At 42.2% G+C, this 18791-nt stretch overlaps 1 protein-coding gene and 1 non-coding gene across 6 annotated transcripts; one reads left to right on the top strand and one right to left on the bottom strand.

Moving 5' to 3' along the window:
• Window positions 1–926: 926 nt before the first annotated feature.
• On the bottom strand, window positions 927–18787 carry ZNF140 (zinc finger protein 140). 5 transcript variants are annotated; one of them, XM_035016757.1, is made up of 5 exons: window positions 18653–18787; window positions 18321–18376; window positions 15458–15584; window positions 14784–14882; window positions 927–2797 (listed from the first exon to the last, which is right to left on the bottom strand). In XM_035016757.1, the coding sequence occupies exons 2-5, from the start codon at window positions 18327–18329 to the stop codon at window positions 1638–1640; spliced, it is 1395 nt and encodes a 464-aa protein (XP_034872648.1). In that variant the 5' UTR covers window positions 18330–18376; window positions 18653–18787; the 3' UTR covers window positions 927–1637. The 5 variants fall into 5 exon arrangements, with proteins under 5 accessions (XP_034872648.1, XP_034872649.1, XP_034872646.1 ...); XM_035016758.1 differs by lacking the exon at window positions 18321–18376; XM_035016755.1 differs by lacking the exons at window positions 18321–18376; window positions 18653–18787 and adding an exon at window positions 18155–18313 and having other exon boundaries at window positions 14784–14879.
• On the top strand, window positions 12470–12604 carry LOC118018722. Its single transcript, XR_004681469.1, has one exon. It is a non-coding gene; the product is annotated as a small nucleolar RNA SNORA70 (small nucleolar RNA).
• Window positions 18788–18791: the final 4 nt, after the last annotated feature.

An 18791-nucleotide genomic window follows, 5' to 3' on the forward strand; every position in this document is an offset into this window, starting at 1 on the left:
GGCAGGCAATTTAAAGCCCACCCCCTTTTCCTAAAAGAGAAAGCAAAGATACCTAAATTCAGGTTTTGAATTTGGAGGAATGGTAATCTCGGATGAGGTTCCCATAGTTCCAAATCATTAAATTCCTATATAAATTCTTCTGGTCAGGGTCCAGTCAGCCCCATTTCTCGTGAGACAAGTCTATGGCCACATCCCTGAATGTTATAAACCTCTGAAATGATAAATACATTTTTGTCCAACAAAGACTCCCCACATGGGGCTAGGAAAAGTAATAATGCACTGCAGGAAAGGAAGGGCTTGTACAATGGAGCTGTTCTGGTAGAGATTGAGGCTTTGAGAAAATTATTAGGCAACAGTTATGTGTTACACCATAGTAAGTAGGAAAGAAAATTGCCAGCCTCTCACTTGGTGAAAAATTTAGCCATACATGAAATATACTTAAATGAGGCACTTATTCAAGTACTAAACTGTGTATTACTTATCCTAAATGCAAGCTCAATTCTTAAAAGGAGGCAGACAGATGCTTCCAAGATAAGATACTTTCAACTGGGACATTTAAAAATGGGCAAGGTGTACATGGAGAGTAAAAACATCATCTGGTTTATTTTGACAAACGTGCTTACAAAAGGAATGTTCCCACTGTAAGTGGATCAAAAGAGGAAAACCACCTTGGCATTTTCCTGCGACATACCTTATCTACATTTACTTCAGGCCAAGACAGGTCTAGTCATATTCAAGGATAAACATGAGTTAGCATAACCTTAAATCTATACTCTATCTCAAAGTTAAAGCCATTAAGATACTAAAAATGTTTCTGTAACCATGTATGTTTCTACAAACGCACACTAGTCTTCACTGCTGATGTCAATACTGTGGTGTTTGCATTTTCAGAACGACACATCCTGTGGAAAAAACTCTGCAAGTACCAGATTAACTAAAAACATTTATTCGTAGCTTTCTTTTCTGAGTTTGCTTTAAAACAAAAATAACTCCCCCCCCCAAAAAAAACGCCCACAAATTCCCTCCAGTAGGACTTCTCAGAACTCTTTTAAGATTTGCCACACTCCTTACAATAGTAGTTTTCTCCCCAGTATAATTCTGCAGTTCTGAAATAAAGCAGAAAACCCTCTATTCAGTTCATTTATAGGGTTGCTTTTTCTCTTTAGAAGAGTATTTTCAAACTTAATAAATATTGCATGGTACACAAGGACATTGCCAAGTCATTGCATTTGCATGACTTTGTTTCATTATGAATTTTCTGATGTCCAGGAAAATGTGCACTCTTGCCCACACACTGTCCTGTTTGAGCTGACAGATGCAGAACGGGGACCAATTTCTAAATAAAAGCTTTCTCACGTTTATCGGCCACGTGTCCTTCCCTGGTAGGAATTTACAAAGGTCGAGTGAGGGAATCCTACCAGATGAAGTCTTCTCAGTACTGATTTCATCTTCTGATGTAACAAAAAGAATGTGCGGCTACTAATGGCTTCCCATCGTATTCCTGGGTTATTATTTTCCGGATATTGAATCCAGTATGACCCACCTTCTTCACATTCAACATACTCACTTAAGGCTTCTTTCCAGGGGTCCAAAGTAAGGCATTAACTGTTTTGTTTTGTTTTTTAATCCATACGTTGTTAGGTTTTCTCTGTAGTGCGAATTCCTTTGTGCTCAGTAAGGAATGAGTGATAACTAAACGAATTTTCATATTCATAGGGGTTCTCTAGGGTGTGTGTTCTCTGATGTTTGGCAAGGTTTGAGCTCCAGCTGAAGGACTTATTGCACACCTTGCATACATAGGGTTTCTCCCCAGTGTGAGTTATCTGATGTAGAATGAGGGAAAAGCTCCGACTAAAGGTTTTATCACATTCAGTACATGCATAGGGCTTTTCTCCAGTATGAATTTTCATATGTTGCATAAGGGATGCATGCCATGTGAAAACCTTACCACATTCATCACACTCATAGAGCTTTTCTCCAGCATGAATTCTCTGGTGTTTAATAAGGAATGAGTGGCAACGGAAGGCTTTCCTACATTCATTACATTCGTAGGGGGTTTTGGTAGTATGGATGCTCTGATGCCGAGTAAGGTGTGAAGAACGGCGAAATGCCTTTCCACATTCAATGCATTCATAAGGTTTCTCTCCAGTATGTGTAATCTGGTGGCGAATAAGTTCTGAGCCACTGCTAAAGGCTTTCCCACATTTCCTACAAATATACTGTTTCTTTCCTATGTGAATTCTCTGATGGCGCGTGAGGTTTGAGGCACGGCTAAAGGCCTTTCCACATTCAGTACATTCATAAGGTTTCTCCCCAGTATGTGTTCTCTGGTGTTCAATGAGGAATGAGAGGTAACTGAATGTTTTATTACAGTCCTTACACTCATGGGGTTTCTTTCCAGTATGTATCATCTGATGTTTCACAAGGTTTGAGATCTGGCTAAAGGTTTTGCCACATTCCTTACATACGTATGGTTTCTCTCCAGTATGAGTTCTCTGGTGTAACACAAGGGAAAAGCGCCGACTGAAAGTTTTTCCACATTCATGACATCCATAGGGCCTCTCCACGGTATTGATGCTCATATGCTGAGACAGGGCTCCTTGATGAGAGACTGTCACCTGCCTGATACCTCCCTGATTTCCTTGCATCTGAGTATCTTCCTCACATTTCCAGCCTCCTTTAAAACTGGAATATTCAGGGTCTTGGTTTAAAATTCTTTCCACTACCAAATACTGGGATGAGCCATCTTCATATGTGACATTTTTTGGAGAAAACTCTTTGATGTCACCATTTGACTCTGAAAATAAAAAAAAACAAAGCAAATTTTTTTTTCCTCCCTGTATTGAGTAAAGTAAAGCCACTCCTCGCTTTTTCAATGAGAGATAAAACAAACAAACTCAACACTACATGGCTTTCATAGTTCTCATATAGACTGAAATCTGAGCAGTATGCCCAGAAATTCAGAAGAGGGATGTAGGTAAAAAGGGAAGACTAAATAGAAGTAACTGAAGGTGAGGGAAGAAACAGGACAGGGGATTCCTGGGTGACTCAGTCAGTTAAGCGTCTGCCTTCAGCTCAGGTCATGATCCCAGGGTCCTGGGATCAAGCCCCATGTCGGGCTCCATGCTCAGTGGGGAGCCTGCTTCTCCCTCTGACCTTCCCCCCTGCTTATGCTCACTCATTCTTACTCTCTCTCTCTGACAAATAAATAAATAAAATCTTTAAAAAAAAAAAACAAAACGGTCAGGAAGATAAATACTTCGGAAGGATGCATTTTCGTCTTTATCAGCTCTACTTAAACTTTATCTAAGGCAAAAAGGACTTGAAAAAGACAATTTCATAATGCTGCTAATAAACTACAAATGTTCCTCAGGTCCCACAAAGACCTCAGACTCTGTTCGCTTAATGCCTTTGGAACACCTGACAGTGACTTATTTTAAATAAATAAGTAAAAGGTATCCATGAAAATGACTGTCTATGATCCTCACTCTAACTCTACTTTCCAAATTGATAACTGAAGCTCAACTTTGGTATAACATGCTTTTTTTCTCCCCCCAGGTGTATTTATTAGAGAGCGAGAGTGCACAAGTGGGAGGGGCAAAGGGTGAGGGAGAAAATCTGAAGCAAACTCACTGCTGAGTGTGGAGCCTGATGCAGGGCTTAATCTCACAACCCTGAGATCATGACCTGAGCCAAAACCAAGAGTTGTACGCTTAATCAACTGAGCCACCCAGGCACCCTATTAGATGCTTTTAACAGTTCAAACATAGGCCCTGATTTTCTCCAGGCTACATTTTAGGAAGGTACTTTATCCTTTTGGGGGGAACAAAACAGTATAATAATATGAAGACTTTTTAAGAAATATATTCACTCATATCCTAATTCTTAGGAATACGTGGGGGTAAAAGGCCATGATGTATCCAATTTATTCTCTGATCTTTCAGAAAAAAATCATATACCAAATGATAAAATGAATGGGGCAAAATATTAGCAATAGGTGAATTTGAATAAAGAGCTTATAGATATTCTTGTACTATTCTTGAAAGTTTTCTGGAAGTTTAAAGTTATTTCCAAATAACACTAAAAAATTCATTTTTATTTAAAACACATTTTGAGGGGCACCTGGGTGGCTCCGTCATTAAGCTTAAGCGTCTGCCTTCAGCTCAGGTCATGATCCCAGGGTCCTGGGATCGAGCCCCGCATCGGGCTCCCTGCTCCTCAGGAAGCCTGCTTCTCCCTCTCCCACTCCCCCTGCTTGTGTTCCCTCTCTCACTGTCTCTCTCTGTCAAATAAATAAATAAAATCTTAAAAAAAAAAAAAAAAGCATACCTTTAAAAAATAAAAAAAAATAAAACACATTTTGACATTTATTTTGTATGGGGGAATGCTATCTTTTATTTACTACCACTGACCTTAAGCTTCTAGGAAAAAGTATATAAACCTATTTTTTTTTTCAAGGTTTTAACTATTTATTTGAGAGAGAGAGAGAGAGCACGCCTGCACACAAGCCAGGGTGGTGGGGGCAGAGGGAGAAGCAAGCTTCCCACTGAGCATGGAGCCCAACATTGGGCTTGATCCCAGGACCCCAGATCATGACCTGAGCCAAAGGCAGATACTTAACCAACTGAGCCACCCAGGCACCCCAGACCTATTTCTTTAATAGGTATATGAACAAAGAATCAAGATCTATACCTATATGGTAGGCACATTAAAATGAAAGATTAGGATGGGGAAGCAGTAAAATAATAGTTAAGAAAATGGTCTTGGGTGCCTGGGTGGCTCAGTTGGTTAAGCGACTGCCTTCGGCTCAGGTCATGATCCTGGAGTCCCGGGATCGAGTCCCACATCAGGCTCCCTGCTCCCTTCTCCCTCTGACCCTCCTCCCTCTCATGCTCTCTGTCTCTCATTCTCTCTCTCGCAAATAAATAAAAATCTTAAAAAAAAAAATTTTTTTTAAAAGAAACAAGATAAGCTCATTATATTTAGAGTAAAAACTGTATAAGATCAGAAATGAGATATAAAAATCCACTGGAATTGGTAAAGAAAAGCTTCATCTAGAAAGGCTTCACTGCAGAAATTAGTTGGGAATGGAAATACAGCAAGATATATCAGGTGAACATAGATATTTAATGATATTAGAAAAAGCAAAAGCAACTGGGGTTAACTACAAAGATTTAGTATACTACCTGCCATATGGTTTCACAGACCAATGCGAGTAAAAGGCACAACCAAGAAAACCAGGTTCAAAATATGAATAGAATGCTAATTATATATTTCTCACCCCCCTTCATTCCCTCGAAGTCACCTCCCCTCCTTCTATCACTTATATGCCCATACTCTTTTTGGTAAATGTCAAATGGATCTGATATAACTTAGCACTTATACTGATTAAAAGCCTAGAGGAATACAAGGATTCATTCTTTTTTTTTTTTTCTTTTAAAGATTTATTTGTTTTAGAGCATATGTGAGTGGAGGGAGGGGCAGAGGGAGAGGAAGAGAGACTCTCAAGCAGACTCCACGCTGGGCATGGAGCCCAATGCAGGGCTCAATCTCACGACCCTGAGATGACAACTGGGGCCAAAACCAAGAGTCGGACACTTAACCAACTGAGCTACCAAGGTGCCCACAAGGATTCGGTTCTTAATGTAAAGAAGGGTTCCTATGACAAATCAGCAACTAATATACTCAAAGCAAAACTTTTAGATGCATTCACTCTCTTCTTATGAAGAAAAAAAAAAAAAAGAACAAATATTCTCTATCACCAATGTTACTTAAGATCATTGAGATAGTACTTAATGTGGTATAGTGTTGAGAGAAAAAAAACCCACCAACCTAGAATCGTGTACCCTACAAAACTATACTTCAAAGGTGAAGGAGAAATAAAGATTTTCTGAGACAAAAACTAAGGAAACATGTTAGTAGACATGCCTTGCAAGATCCAACATCCATTCAAGAAAAAACTCAACATACTAGGAATAGAGTGGAATTTCCTCAAGTTGTAAAGAACATCAAAAAAAAAAAAACAAAAAACCCTACAGCTAACATCATATCAATGGTGAGAAATTTGAAGCTCTCCTGCTAAAACCAAGAACACTGCAAGGATGTCCCTTCTTAGCACTGCTTTTTTTTTTTTTTTTAAGATCTATCTATTTATTTCAGTGAGAGAGAGAAAGCGCAGGGGGGAAGGGCAGAGGGAGAGAGAAATTCAAGCCAACTCCTGCACTGAACGCAGAGCCTGACACATAGGGCTCAATCTCACAACTCTGAGATCAGACTTGAGCTGAAACCAAGAGTCAGATGCTTAACAACTGAGCCACCCAGGCGCTGCTCAGAACTACTTTTTCTTTTTTAAGATTTTATTTATTTATTTTACAGAGAGAGACACAGCGAGAGGGAACACAAGCAGGGGGATGGGGAGAGGGAGAAGCAGGCTTCCCACCGAGCAGGGAGCCCGATGCGGGCTCAATCCCAGGGCCCTACGATCATGGCCTGAGCTGAAGGCAGACGCTTAATGACTGAGCCACCCAGGCGCCCCAGAACTACCTTTCAATGCTGTAACAGAATTCTTAGCTAATGCAATAAGAGAAAAAAAGTAAATAAAAGATATACAGATTGGCGAGGAAGAAATAAAACTTCCTACTGGCAGATGACACTATTATCTATGCAGAGAATCTGAAAAATTTTGCCAAAAAACTGGAATAAGTTATTATAACAAAATTGCAGGATATAAAATTAATGTATAAAAGTCAGTCTTTCCCATATATAAGCAATGAACAAATGGAGGTTGAAACTGAGATATTACTGCTTACATTAGCACACAAAAAATGAAATCCTTAGGTATAAATCTAACAAAACATGTACCAGATTTATATGAGGAAAACTACAAAACTGATGAAAGATGTGAAGAAAGAACTAAATGGAGAGACAGAAATTCCATGTTCATAGAAGGATTCAATATTGTCAAGATGTCTTGATAATTCTGTAAATATTGTCAAGATCTATAGATACAATGAAATCCCAGAAAGTAATTTTAAATTTATTTATTTTTTATTTTATTTATTTATTTATTTATTTATTTGACAGAGACACAGCGAGAGAGGGAACACAAGCGGGGGAGTGGGAGAGGGAGAAGCAGGTTTCCTGCCGAGCGGGGAGCCCGATGTGGGGCTCGATCCCAGGACCCTGAGATCATGACCTGAGCCGAAGGCAGACGCCTAACAACTGAGCCACCCAGGCGCCCCCAGAAAGTAATTTTATAGATCTCAACAAACTGATTCTAAAGTTTATATCAAGAAGCAAAAGACCGGGCGCCTGGGTGGCTCAGATGGTTGAGCTTCTGCTTTCGGCTCAGGTCATGATCCCAGGGTCCTGGGATCGAGCCCCGCATCGGGCTCCCTGCTCCTTGGGAGCCTGCTTCTCCCTCTGCTTCTCTCTCTCTCTCTCTCTGTCTCTCATGAATAAATAAATAAAATCTTTAAAAAAAAAAAAAAAAAAGAAGCAAAAGACCTAGAATACCAGGATATTAAAGAAAAGAACAAAGCCAGAAGACTGACACTACCTAACTTCAAGACTCACTATAAACTTATAGTAATGAAGACAGTGCAGTACTGGTGAAAGACGAGACAAGTAGATCAATGGCACAGAGTAGAGAGCTCAGAAATAGAGTTGCATAATTATACTCAACTGATCTTTGACAAAGGAACAAAGACAACACAAAGGAGCAAAGACATCTTTTCAACAAATGGTCCTAGAACAACTATGCATCCATATGCGTAAAAATGAATTTAGACACAGACCTTACACTCTTGACTAAAATTAACTCAAAATGGATCATAGACCTAAACATAAAACAGAAAACTATAAAATTCCTAGAAGATAACTTAGGGGGAACCTAGATGACCTTAGGTATGGCAATGACTTTTTAGATACAACAACCAAAGTCATGATCCAGGAAAGTAATTGATAAACTGGACTTGTTAAAATAAAAAACCTCTGCTCTGCAAAAGCCAACATCAAGAGAATGAGAAGACAGGCCATAAACTGGGAGAAAATATGTGCAAAAGACATATCTGTTAAGACCTGATATCCAAAATATACAATGAACTCCTAAAACTCAACACTAAGAAAATGAACAATACAATTTAAAAATGGGCAAAAGACCCAAACAGAAACGTCACCAAAGAAGATATACAGGTGGCAAGAATAAGGAACGATATTCAACATCACAAGTCATGAGAGAATTCTAAATTAAAATGAAATACCACTACACGCTTACTAGAATGGCCAAAATTCAATCCACTAACAACATCAAATGCTGGCAAGGATGCAGAGAAATAGGAACTATTATCATTCATTGCTGGTGGGAATTTAGAATAGTAGAACCACTTTGGAAAATAGTTTGGCGGTTGCTTTTAAAGATTTTATTTATTTATTTACTTGAGAGAGAGTAAGAGAGAACAAGTGGGGGAAGGGCAGAAGGAGAAGCAGAGTCCCAGCGGAGCAGGGAGCCCGATGCAGGACTCAATCCCAGGACCCTAGGATCATGACCTGAGCGGAAGGCAGATGCTTAACCAACAGCCACCCAGGCGCCCAGTTTGGATGTTTCCTAACTAAACATTTTCTTACCACACAATTCAACAATTGCACTCTTTGGTATTTACCCAAATTAATTCAAAACTTACGTTCACACAAAAGCCTGCATATGGATGTTTATAGCAGCTTTCTTTATAATTGCCAAAACTTGGAAGCAACCAAGATACCCTCCAGTAGGAGAATGCAAAAGTAAACTGTAGTTCATCCAGACAATAGAATATTATTTAGCACTAAAAAGAAACAGCTGTTGGGCGCATAGGTGGCTCAGTCAGTTAAGCATCTGCTTTCCACTCAGGTCATGATCCCAGGGTCCTGGGATCGAGTCCCGCATTGGGCTCCCTGCTCAGTGCAGAGCCTGCTTCTCCCTCTCCCTCTGCTGCTCTCCCTGCTTGTGCTCTCGATAAATAAAATCTTAAGAAAAAAAAAAGTTTCTATTTAAAAAAAAAAAGCTGTTGACCCACTGAAAGATATAAAGGAACCTTAAATGCACAATATTAAGTGAAAGAAACCAATCTGAAAAGGCTAACTACTGTATGATTCCAGCTATATAACATTCTGGAAAAGGCAAAACAAGGGAGACAATAAAAAGATCAGTGGTTGCCAGGGGTAAGAGGGGAGAGGCAGATGAACAGGCAGAACATGAAGGATTTTTAGGACAGTAAAACTATTCCGTATGATACGATAATGGTGGGTACATGTCATTCATTATATATTTGCCAAAACCCCACAGAATGTACATAGAACACAAAAAGCAAAACCTAATGTAAACTATGGACTTTGGGTAATGATGTGTCAATCTAGGTTCATCAATTGTGACAAATATATTATGATGTGGGATTGTGGTGTGGGATGTCCACAGTGGGAGAGGTTGTGGTGGGGCTTGGGGTATATAGGAACTCTTTGTACTTCCCACTCAATTTTGCTGTGAACCAAAAACTGCTTTTAAAAAGTTTATCAATTTAAAAAAATCATTACTGTATTTGCAGGGAAGATCAATCTAGAAAGGTTTAGGATATTTTTATTACTACAATAAAGACTGAGAGATATAAATACACAAATTCATTAGCATTCCTATAGAAAAGCAATATAATCTATAAGAAACTAGGGAAAGTTGCTTAAGAATAAATTCAACAGTATGCGTTGCCTGGCTGGCTCAGTCGGTGGAGCGTGCAACTCATGATCTCAGGATTGTTAGTTTGAGCTGCACATTGGGTGTAGAGATTACTTATAAAAAAATCTTTAGGGGCACCTGGGTGGCTTGTCAGTAAGCAGCCAGCTCTTGGTTTCAGCTCAGTCATGATCTCTGGGTCCTGGGACTGAGCCCTGCATCAGGCTCTGCGCTCAGTGGGGAATCTGCTTGAGGATTTCTCTCCCTCTCCCTCTACCCCTCCCCATTTATGTGCACACACTCTCTAAAATAAATAAATCTAAAAAAAAAAAGAAAAAAAGAAAAACCTCTCCAAGTGACTAAAATTTGAGAAGCACAGTGACCTCTTTGTTAAGCTCCAGAGTATGATACTCAATTGCCTAATGAATTGATCTAGTCAAGCATCCCACAAAGATCCAAAAGTCAGTAAGTCACAAATTGATATAATCTTCTCCTCCCCTTCAAAGTTGCTCATCTTGGGACACCTGGGTGGCTCAGTTGGTTAAGCGTCTGCCTTTGGTTGGGGCTGTGATCTCGGGATCCTGGGATCCAGTCCCACATCAGGCTCCCTTCTCCCCCTCCCTCTGCCCCTCCCCCAGCTCCTGCCTGCTCTCTCAAATAAATAAAATCTTAAAAAAGAAAAGAAAAATCTATGTTCCCTACAGCACAGGAATAATACCCATTTTCTTCTTTTCCTCTCTGTCTCCTTGTTGCTTGGCTACGGAGGCAGACACAGTTGCAGGAAATACAGAGCAGAGGGGAAACTAAAGGTCTGCCTTTCTACCCAGAAGACCTGAAAGAGAGGCCCTGAGAGCCACAAAGGGTAGCAGATGGAGCTCAAGAAAAGTGCTCCCACAAAGTTGTGTATGAAATCCTGAGCTCATCCCTGAGTTGTGCATGCACAGATCTGACCTTATATACCATACGAGAAACTGTGAAAACGGAAACAAAACTGGCAAAACTGTTATTTTGGCATGAAAAATGCTATTTTGATCATGCAGAAAATGTCCCTATAATTTACACATGATGAAGTACTGTTCAGTGAAATGTTGAGATGTCTGTACTTTACTTTTAAATTATTCAGCAAAAAAAAGGGGGGTGGGGTGAAGTAAATACAGTAAAATGTTATCCATTAAGTCCATAACTAAGGCTGTATAGATGTATGCAAGGATAGGAAAGCAGACAATCAATAAAGAATAGAGAACTCAGCAATATACACAAATATGGACATTTAAGTTATGACAAACTTATGACATTGTAACAAGGATAGGACAGACATGTCAGTATGTAGTACCATGATAACTGGATCTCCTCAAAGAAGAAATCAAAATTGACCAATAACACACAACACACAAAAATCAATTAAAAGTGGACAATGGATCTAAATGTGAATGGCAAAATGACTGGGCTTTTTAAAGAGAAAATATAGGAAAATGCCTTCATTATGACCTCATGGTAGGGAACAATTTTTTTTTTTTTAAGATTTTATTTATTTATTTGACAGAGAGATAGCGAGAGCAGGAACACAAGCAGGGGGAACAGTAGAGGGAGAGGGAGAAGCAGGCTTCCCGTTGAGCAGGGAGCCCGATGGGGGGCTCGATCCCAGGACTCTGGGATCATGACCTGAGCCGAAGGAAGACGCTTAACAACTGAGCCACCCAGGCACCCGGTAGGGAACAATTTCTTAAACAGGTCAACTATAAAGGGAAAGACTGGTAAATCTGACCACACTAAAATGAAGAATTTCCATTCATCAAAAGAGGTCATTAAGGGGAAAAGTATGCCGCATGTGGGAGAAAATATTTGCAGTGAAAATAATTAGCAAAGAATTTGTATCTGAAATATATAACATCTACCAATCAGTAAGAAAAAGAGAATCCAATACATAAATGAGCAAAAACCTTCAAGAGGCACTTCACAAATGAGAATATCTAAATGTCCAATAAACATACAGAAAAGTGCTCAATCTCATCAGTAATCCGAGAAATGCAATTTTAAACCACAGCAAGCTCCCAGTGCACACTCTTCTGTTAGGTCAATATTATGGTGCCTAGCTGTACTGGGCATTAGTAAGTATGGGGAGCGAGGAGAACCCACTTACGGCGTTTGTGAGAATGTCAGTAAAAGCACTCTGGAAAACATTTTGGCATTATCTAGTAAGAAAGAGGTACATTGTCCTCTGACCCAGCAACTCCAGTCCTAGATATATACCACAGGAAATCTGGCCGGTCTGTACCAGGATGCAGGGACAATAGTAACACTGCTTGCAACAGCCCTGAAATGCGAACAACCCAAGAAGCCCTCAATAACAGAAGAGATAAATTGGGGAGTACTGACTTGTACAATGAAACAAACTACTAGAGTAATATGCAAAATGCATAAATCTTAAAAGTAATTTTGAGAAGCAAATCACAATATATAAATTATGAACCCCTCTTTATAAAGTTCACAAACATACACACCTAAACTGCAGTGATTAGAAACACAAACAGTTGACAAAGTTTGGCAAGTAACCAATGGGGTAAGTTATTCCCATTAAAGTAAAGAGAAGACTGCCTTTGGGTGGGGGAAGGGGGGATCACACAGAGAGCTCGCAGGGACCTGGCAGTGTTCTGCTTACTGACCTGAGTGGTGGTTACATCGGTACCTTTCAATAATTTGTTAAGCTGCACATTTATGTTTTATGCATGATTTCTGTGCGATATCTCACCTTTCTACAAAAGTACTGGACTGCAGCCCATGAAGCCCACCGTGCTGTCTCCCCATGGAGGGTCTGATGGGCAACGGCGGCAAACAGCAGCCTCCTCAGTAGTGTATGCAGCCTGTTGCTTATACGGGTTGCCTTACAGGACCGTGGACACAGCCCTTTCTGGTGGACATTCACGTCTGACCTCCTGCTATCCCCAGTCTGGCTCCAAACAGGCATGTGGGTGGCCTTGGAGAACCTCAGGGCACAGTGGCCAGGCCCACACAGGCCAAATCATGTCCATCCATACCGAGGTGCAGAACAAGGAGCATGAGACTGCGGCCCTATGCAGGGACAAGTCCAAGTTCCCTGGGGCTGCCAGAAGATCCACATCTCCAAGAAGTGGGGCTTTACTCACTTTAATGCCCAAGAATTTGAAGCCAGGATGGCTGAAAAGCAGTTCACCGCCAATGTCTGTGGGGTCAAATACATCCCTAACCACGGCCCCCTGGACAAATGGCAGGCCCTGTGCTCATGAGAACTCTAGCACTGCCCCCTCCTTATTCGTGCCCACCAATAAATCCCACTTCCTGTTAAAATAAGGGGTGGGGTGCCTACTAGAATGAACACACAAAAATTAGAAGAGCTATATTAAAGTTGTGGAGGGACAGCCGGCTGGTTCAGCAGGTAGAGCATGTGACTCTTGATCTCGGTGTCATGAGTACGAGGCCCCACACTGGGCATAGAGATCACTTAAAAGAAAGTGAGTGAGGGCGCCTGGGTGGCTCAGTTGGTTAAGCGACTGCCTTCGGCTCAGGTCGTGATCCTGGAGTCCCGGGATCGAGTCCCGCGTCGGGCTCCCTGCTCGGCGGGGAGTCTGCTTCTCCCTCTGACCCTCATCCCTCTCATGCTCTCTGTCTCTCATTCTCTCTCTCTCTCTCAAATAAATAAATAAAATATTTAAAAAAAAAAAAAAAGTGAATGAATGAATGAAGTAGTGGAATTAGAGACAATTTTTCTATGTCCTTTACCTCACTTCCCTTGTACATAGTTCTATCAGTTTTATTTTTACAAGATTTAGAAGAGGACACTTTTCTTCAACTCCTACTTAAGTGAAGAAATATCCCTGCACCTGCTCTAGCTCATGACTTCGGCCGACATCAGTTCTTTCCGTGTCCTCCTGAAAGTCTCTGTGGCATGTGGGATTCACCACCACCACACTCCTCACAGCTGAAGCTGTTTTCATGGCCCCTGCTCCTGGTCCTTCATCAGTCCTTCCAAGCTGCTGCTTCTCTGTCCATGCAAGCATTCCTCCAGCTATCCCAGTGACAGGTCATATGCTGCCATTAGAGGCTTCTGAATCAACTAAAGAACTTGTATAACTTTTCATAAATATAGAATTTAAGCTCCATAGATCTTCTATGTCAGAATCTTCCAGGGTAGGGCATGGCCATTTATTTTTAAAGAGCTTTACCAGCAATTCTATGTCAACCTAAGGTGACATCTCAATCTCATGGCTTCAATTTTTGCTTAATATTAAAATTCCCACATCTGCATCTCTAACTGGAACTTTTCCTACCATATATTCCAACAGCTTGTTGCAAATATTCACTTGGAAGTACCATCCTCTACCTACACTGAGCTTATCTCAAACGAATTCATCACTTTTTCTCCAAAACTGATCCTTTTCCTGTCTTTCATGTTTCTCTTACTACTATTTGTTTCTATTACTACTACTACCTATGCAAATTATGTAGGCCTAAAACTCCAACTGGAAATTCCTTTTTCCTTATTGCTGAACTGCAAATTTGAGGACATGTAATAAAGTTATTTCCAGATCTATTTTATCTCACTAGGCTATAACTTCTTTGATAGTTATTACACTTTCTTATACTTTCTACTCTTTATAGCACCTAAGAGAAAGTCTTTTAAATAAATAATAAGAGAATGTGTGAGTGAATGCATAAACCCATCAACTGACCAAAAAGTAATGAATTAGTCTTTCCAAGATGGTTAAATAGAATAATAGTTTACAGAAAAAATATATACCTTTTAATTTAGACAACACAGGTCAATTTCAAGAAAGAAAAGGAGAAGTCAAAAAGAAATGAAACTCAGAGCCCAGACAGAGCTAACAATGGAAAGAAAGAACACATCTGTCTGTGAGGAAGTGGGGAAAGGATAAGACGAGAATTGAAGCCAGACTGCTAAGTGGATGTGAAGTGGTTCCTTATGGAGCTATGGGCAAGACTACATAGATTCCATATCTCTGGTATCTTTAAGGGAAAACTTTACAACCAACATATAAAAAAGTATTGCTTTCTCATTAATTAGTTGGGTTCTTATTAACTTACTCACCTGAAAACAGATCTCTTCTCACATCTCCTTTCTCCAGCCAGGGCTCTCTCCCTTGCTCCAATAAGGAAACCACATATGGCTTAGAAATGTTAAGACCTGCTTGCAGAAAATGAAATAAATTCAATATCAGTCCTTAAGTCCCTAGAAGAGGGGCCATTAAAAGAAATGCCAGATGTAGGGGCGCCTGGGTGGCTCAGTCATTGAGTGTCTGCCTTCAGCTCAGGTCATGATCCCAGGGTCCTGGGATCGAACCCCGCATCGGGCTCCCTGCTCTGCGGGAAGCCTGCTTCTCCCTCTCCCACTCCCCCTGCTTGTGTTCCCTCTCTCGCTGTCTCTCTGTCAAATAAATAAATTAAATTAAAAAAAAAAAAAAAAGAAATGCCAGATGTAAATATGAGAGATGTCTAAGGATTAGGAGGTTATAATCCATCTTGAAAAGTAAAAAACAAGGGTGCCTGGCTAGCTCAGTCAGTAGAGCATGCATCTCGGGTTGTAAGTTGGAGCCCCACGTTGGGTGTATAAATTCCTTACAAATAAAAATTGTTTAAAAAAAAAGTAAAAAACAAAAAGAAAACTAACATACCTCCCTTGGGAATATTGTCAGAAAACCAAGATTCACAAAGCCATCCCAAAGTTCAAATTCTGACTGAGAGGAAAAGAAGGAATACGCTTACCCAGTGAGACCAAGTGGCCATAGTTCTCCAACATTACATGTCTGTACAAATCCCTCTGAGCAGGCTGGAGCCATTCCCACTCCTCCTGGGAGAAGTCAATGGCCACATCTCTGAATGTCACTGACCCCTGAAACGACATACAGATATCTGCAGAACCAACACCCATGCTCCCGAAGGCCCTGATCAACAAGTGAAATGAGTCCCACCATGGAGAGCAGTGTATATAAGTAGTAGCAATGGGAGTTTTCAGAATTCTGAGTAATCAGTAAGAGCCTAGCTGTTTTTGTTTTATTGTATAATTGGAGAAAAGCAGAAAAAATAAACGCAATTTGTCCTGAGATCATTTATAATTTTGTGAAAGATAAAGGATTATACATGTGAACAACTTGGATTTCTGGCTTTTTGTTGTAAAAGTTCTTAGAATCTTACAACACTTAATGAATAGTGAAGACAATCCCTTTGTATTTAACAGGCAATGTGTATTTTCCTTAATGGCAGCCCTATTTTAATATGATTTGGCAAAATTTCTTCCTGGTAACTGATGAGGGAACAGAAGGCAAGCTGAGGACAAAGCACAAGCTGACACGCCGGCAACCCCCACCCCCAACCGCCAGGTGGGTTACGTGTAACATTCCTCAAGCACTCCTGGACGCTCTAAAGCTAAGGGAAGGAAAAACAAATGGTTTATTTATAGAGATTAAAGTCCTACAAGACATGAGTCTCCCTCAATTTACAAATGTCTTAGTGATTTACAGGAGAAAAGCATTCTTATCAATAACCTAACTTCTGGAAGGAAACTCCCAATTGTCTCAACAGTAATGCCTTGCTAGAGGAAAAAACAACCTTAACTTGACAATGGCAATGCCTCCAGTATCTTGTAGGTCCTCTTAGGCATTCGAAAGTTGTTTGTTTTTTTTTAAAGATCTGCGAGGTCAATTACTTTTTTTTTTTAAGATTTTATTTATTTATTTGACGGGGAGAGAGAGAGCCAGAGCAAGGCAGAGCACAAAAGGAGAGGGAGAAGCATGCTCGATGTAGGGCTCGAACCCAGGACCCTGGGACTATGACCCAAGCCGAAGGCAGATGCCCAGCCGACTGAGCCACCCAGGCACCCCGCGAAAGTTCTTTTGAAAACCTCCCTTTTCCTTACCTCCCCCAACTCCCATGTATATAATCAGTCACCCCTCATAGCCCTGATGCAGCAGCTCTTTCTGCCCACGGGTCCTGTCCCGGGCTTTAATAAAATCACCTTTTTGTACCAAAGATGTCTGGCAGTCAGCTGTGGACCCCACCTACATTAAAAAACTACATCAGTAACAACTGGCTATAGCAGACAGCAGCAACATCCTTGAAAAGGGGCATGCACTCAAGTGCATCACAGTTGTCCCCATTCCAGAAGAAACAGCTATGAAACTGAGGGGTACTTTAAGCAATGTCACATAACAAGGAGAATGAGCAATCAAGTGTTAAGGACTACCCAAGGAAGAAATGTAACACCTCCCAGGATGGAAATGAAAGCTTTTCCCCTCAGTAACAATAAGCCCCTGGCTTGCACCCTGGTTTTGCCCGACTTAAATAATCCACATAACCGTTAAGCATGAACAGAAATTTTAAAAGGTACCAAACTAGTAAGAGCCCCAGATGTATGGCAGTTATATTTTACAGTTAAAAAAAAAAACTGTTTTAGGGGCGCCTGGGTGGCTCAGCCGTTTGAGCAGCTGACTCTTGATTTCAGCTCAGGTCATGATCTTGAAGTCCTGGGATGGAGCCCTGGATTCTGCGCTCAGTGGGGACTCTGCTTCAGGATTCTCTCTCCCTCTGAGTCTCCCCCGACCCATCTCTCTCTCTCTCTCTCAAATAAATCTTAAAAAAAAAAAAAAAAAAAAGATTCTCCCTCTGCCCCTCCTCCCTCCCTCTCTCACAAAAAAATTAATAAGTAATAAAAATTGTTTTAAGTGTTAAAAGATTATCGACTAATAAAGCTACTTCCTGAGGCACCTGGGTGGCTCAGTCATTAAGTGTCTGCCTTTGGCTCAGGTCATGATCCCGGAGTCCTGGGCTCAGGACCCACATTGGGCTCCCTGCTCACAGGAAGCCTGCTTCTCCCTCTCCCACTCCCCCTGCTTGTGTTCCCTCTCTCGCTGTGTCTCTCTGTCAAATAAATAAAATTTTTAAAAAAAAGCTACTTCCTAAACAGTGGACTCTGAGGCACAGATGGAAACTGCGCTCCCCAGCAAAACTTGGGGAGCATCTGGATTTGGAGAAAAATATGACACAAAGTAGAGAAGTGGAACTAAAAACAGGCGGACTAAAGCAGAATGGTTGGCCTTCTCATCCCCCACGTCTGTGAAGCATAATTGCCAGCGACTCTGTTTTGCTCCTGCTGCATCCCCGAGACTCAGGATGGGTCATGGTTAGAATCGCTTGGAAGTGACTGTTGAAATACAGCCTTGAGCCGCACATCCAGAGTTTCTGGTTCAGAAGGTCTGGCCTGGAGCTCATGAACAGACACTTCCAGGAGGTTCTCCGGTGATGCTGACACTGCTGATCCGGGAATCGCACTGACCCAGGTGCTGAAAGTAGACCCCTAATAAGAATACGGTGAACAAAGGGGCAGCTGGCTCGAGGAACGGAGTAAAGCAGTTCTAACACTGGGAAAAGGAGGCCACGCGGTCATCGCTGGCTCCCCCTTCTTACCCTCAAACTCGCGTGCCGGGTTAGAAACCCGCCCGTGCCATCTCGGCCTCGCGTGCACCCTCTCGCGTCCCCGTCCGTGCGAGCGGCGGGAGGTTCCCGGAGAAAGCAAGCCTCCGGCCGCCCCGCCTGGATATGCATCCAGAAGGAAGGGGAAAGGGCAGCTTACCTGAGGCATGGCTCACGGCGGGGGCCGGGGACAACGGGGCCGAGGGACACGCAGAGCTGGCGCGGAGAGAACGAGGCCCTGAGCGCGCGGGCAGCGCGCCGTCTTCGCCACACGGGGTCCCCTCCGCCCCCCAGCCACGCGTGCGCTGCGGGAAGCCTGGACCTGACCCGCACCCCCGCCACCCCTTCCCCCCTTAGCCGGGTCACCGGGCGGCGCGCTTCCTCCGCGCGTCGGGCCGAGCGGCCGAGGCGGTCTCGAGCTCCAGACGGAGCCCTCGGCCCGGGCCACCCGGAGGGGAGCCCGGCGCGGGCAGGGAGGGCCGCGTTACATACCTCGGGCCCAACGCAAGCCAGACTTTCGGCTCTGCGTCCGGGGACCCCGCCGCCAGCCTCGGGCAAACCCCGCCTGCCAGAGCCTGGGGGACCGGACCCCTGACCAGGCCGCGAGCCTCAGACGACTACACTTCCCAGG

The sequence above is a fragment of the Mirounga leonina genome, unplaced genomic scaffold (assembly GCF_011800145.1).
Source record: "Mirounga leonina isolate KUSES-001 unplaced genomic scaffold, KU_Mleo_1.0 Mir_171, whole genome shotgun sequence".
NCBI lineage: Eukaryota > Metazoa > Chordata > Mammalia > Carnivora > Phocidae > Mirounga > Mirounga leonina.

Bases quoted from the DNA above. Each gene is read 5' to 3' on its own strand.
- ZNF140 (XM_035016754.1), bottom strand. From the start codon at position 18,292: ATGCATATCCAGGCGGGGCGGCCGGAGGCTTGCTTTCTCCGGGAACCT. The intron at 15,585-18,154 runs GTAAGAAGGGGG...ATGTCGTTTCAG, and splicing joins CCCGGCACGCGAGTTTGAGG to GGGTCAGTGACATTCAGAGA. The intron at 14,883-15,457 runs GTAAGCGTATTC...ATTTTCTGCAAG, and splicing joins TGGCCACTTGGTCTCACTGG to CAGGTCTTAACATTTCTAAG.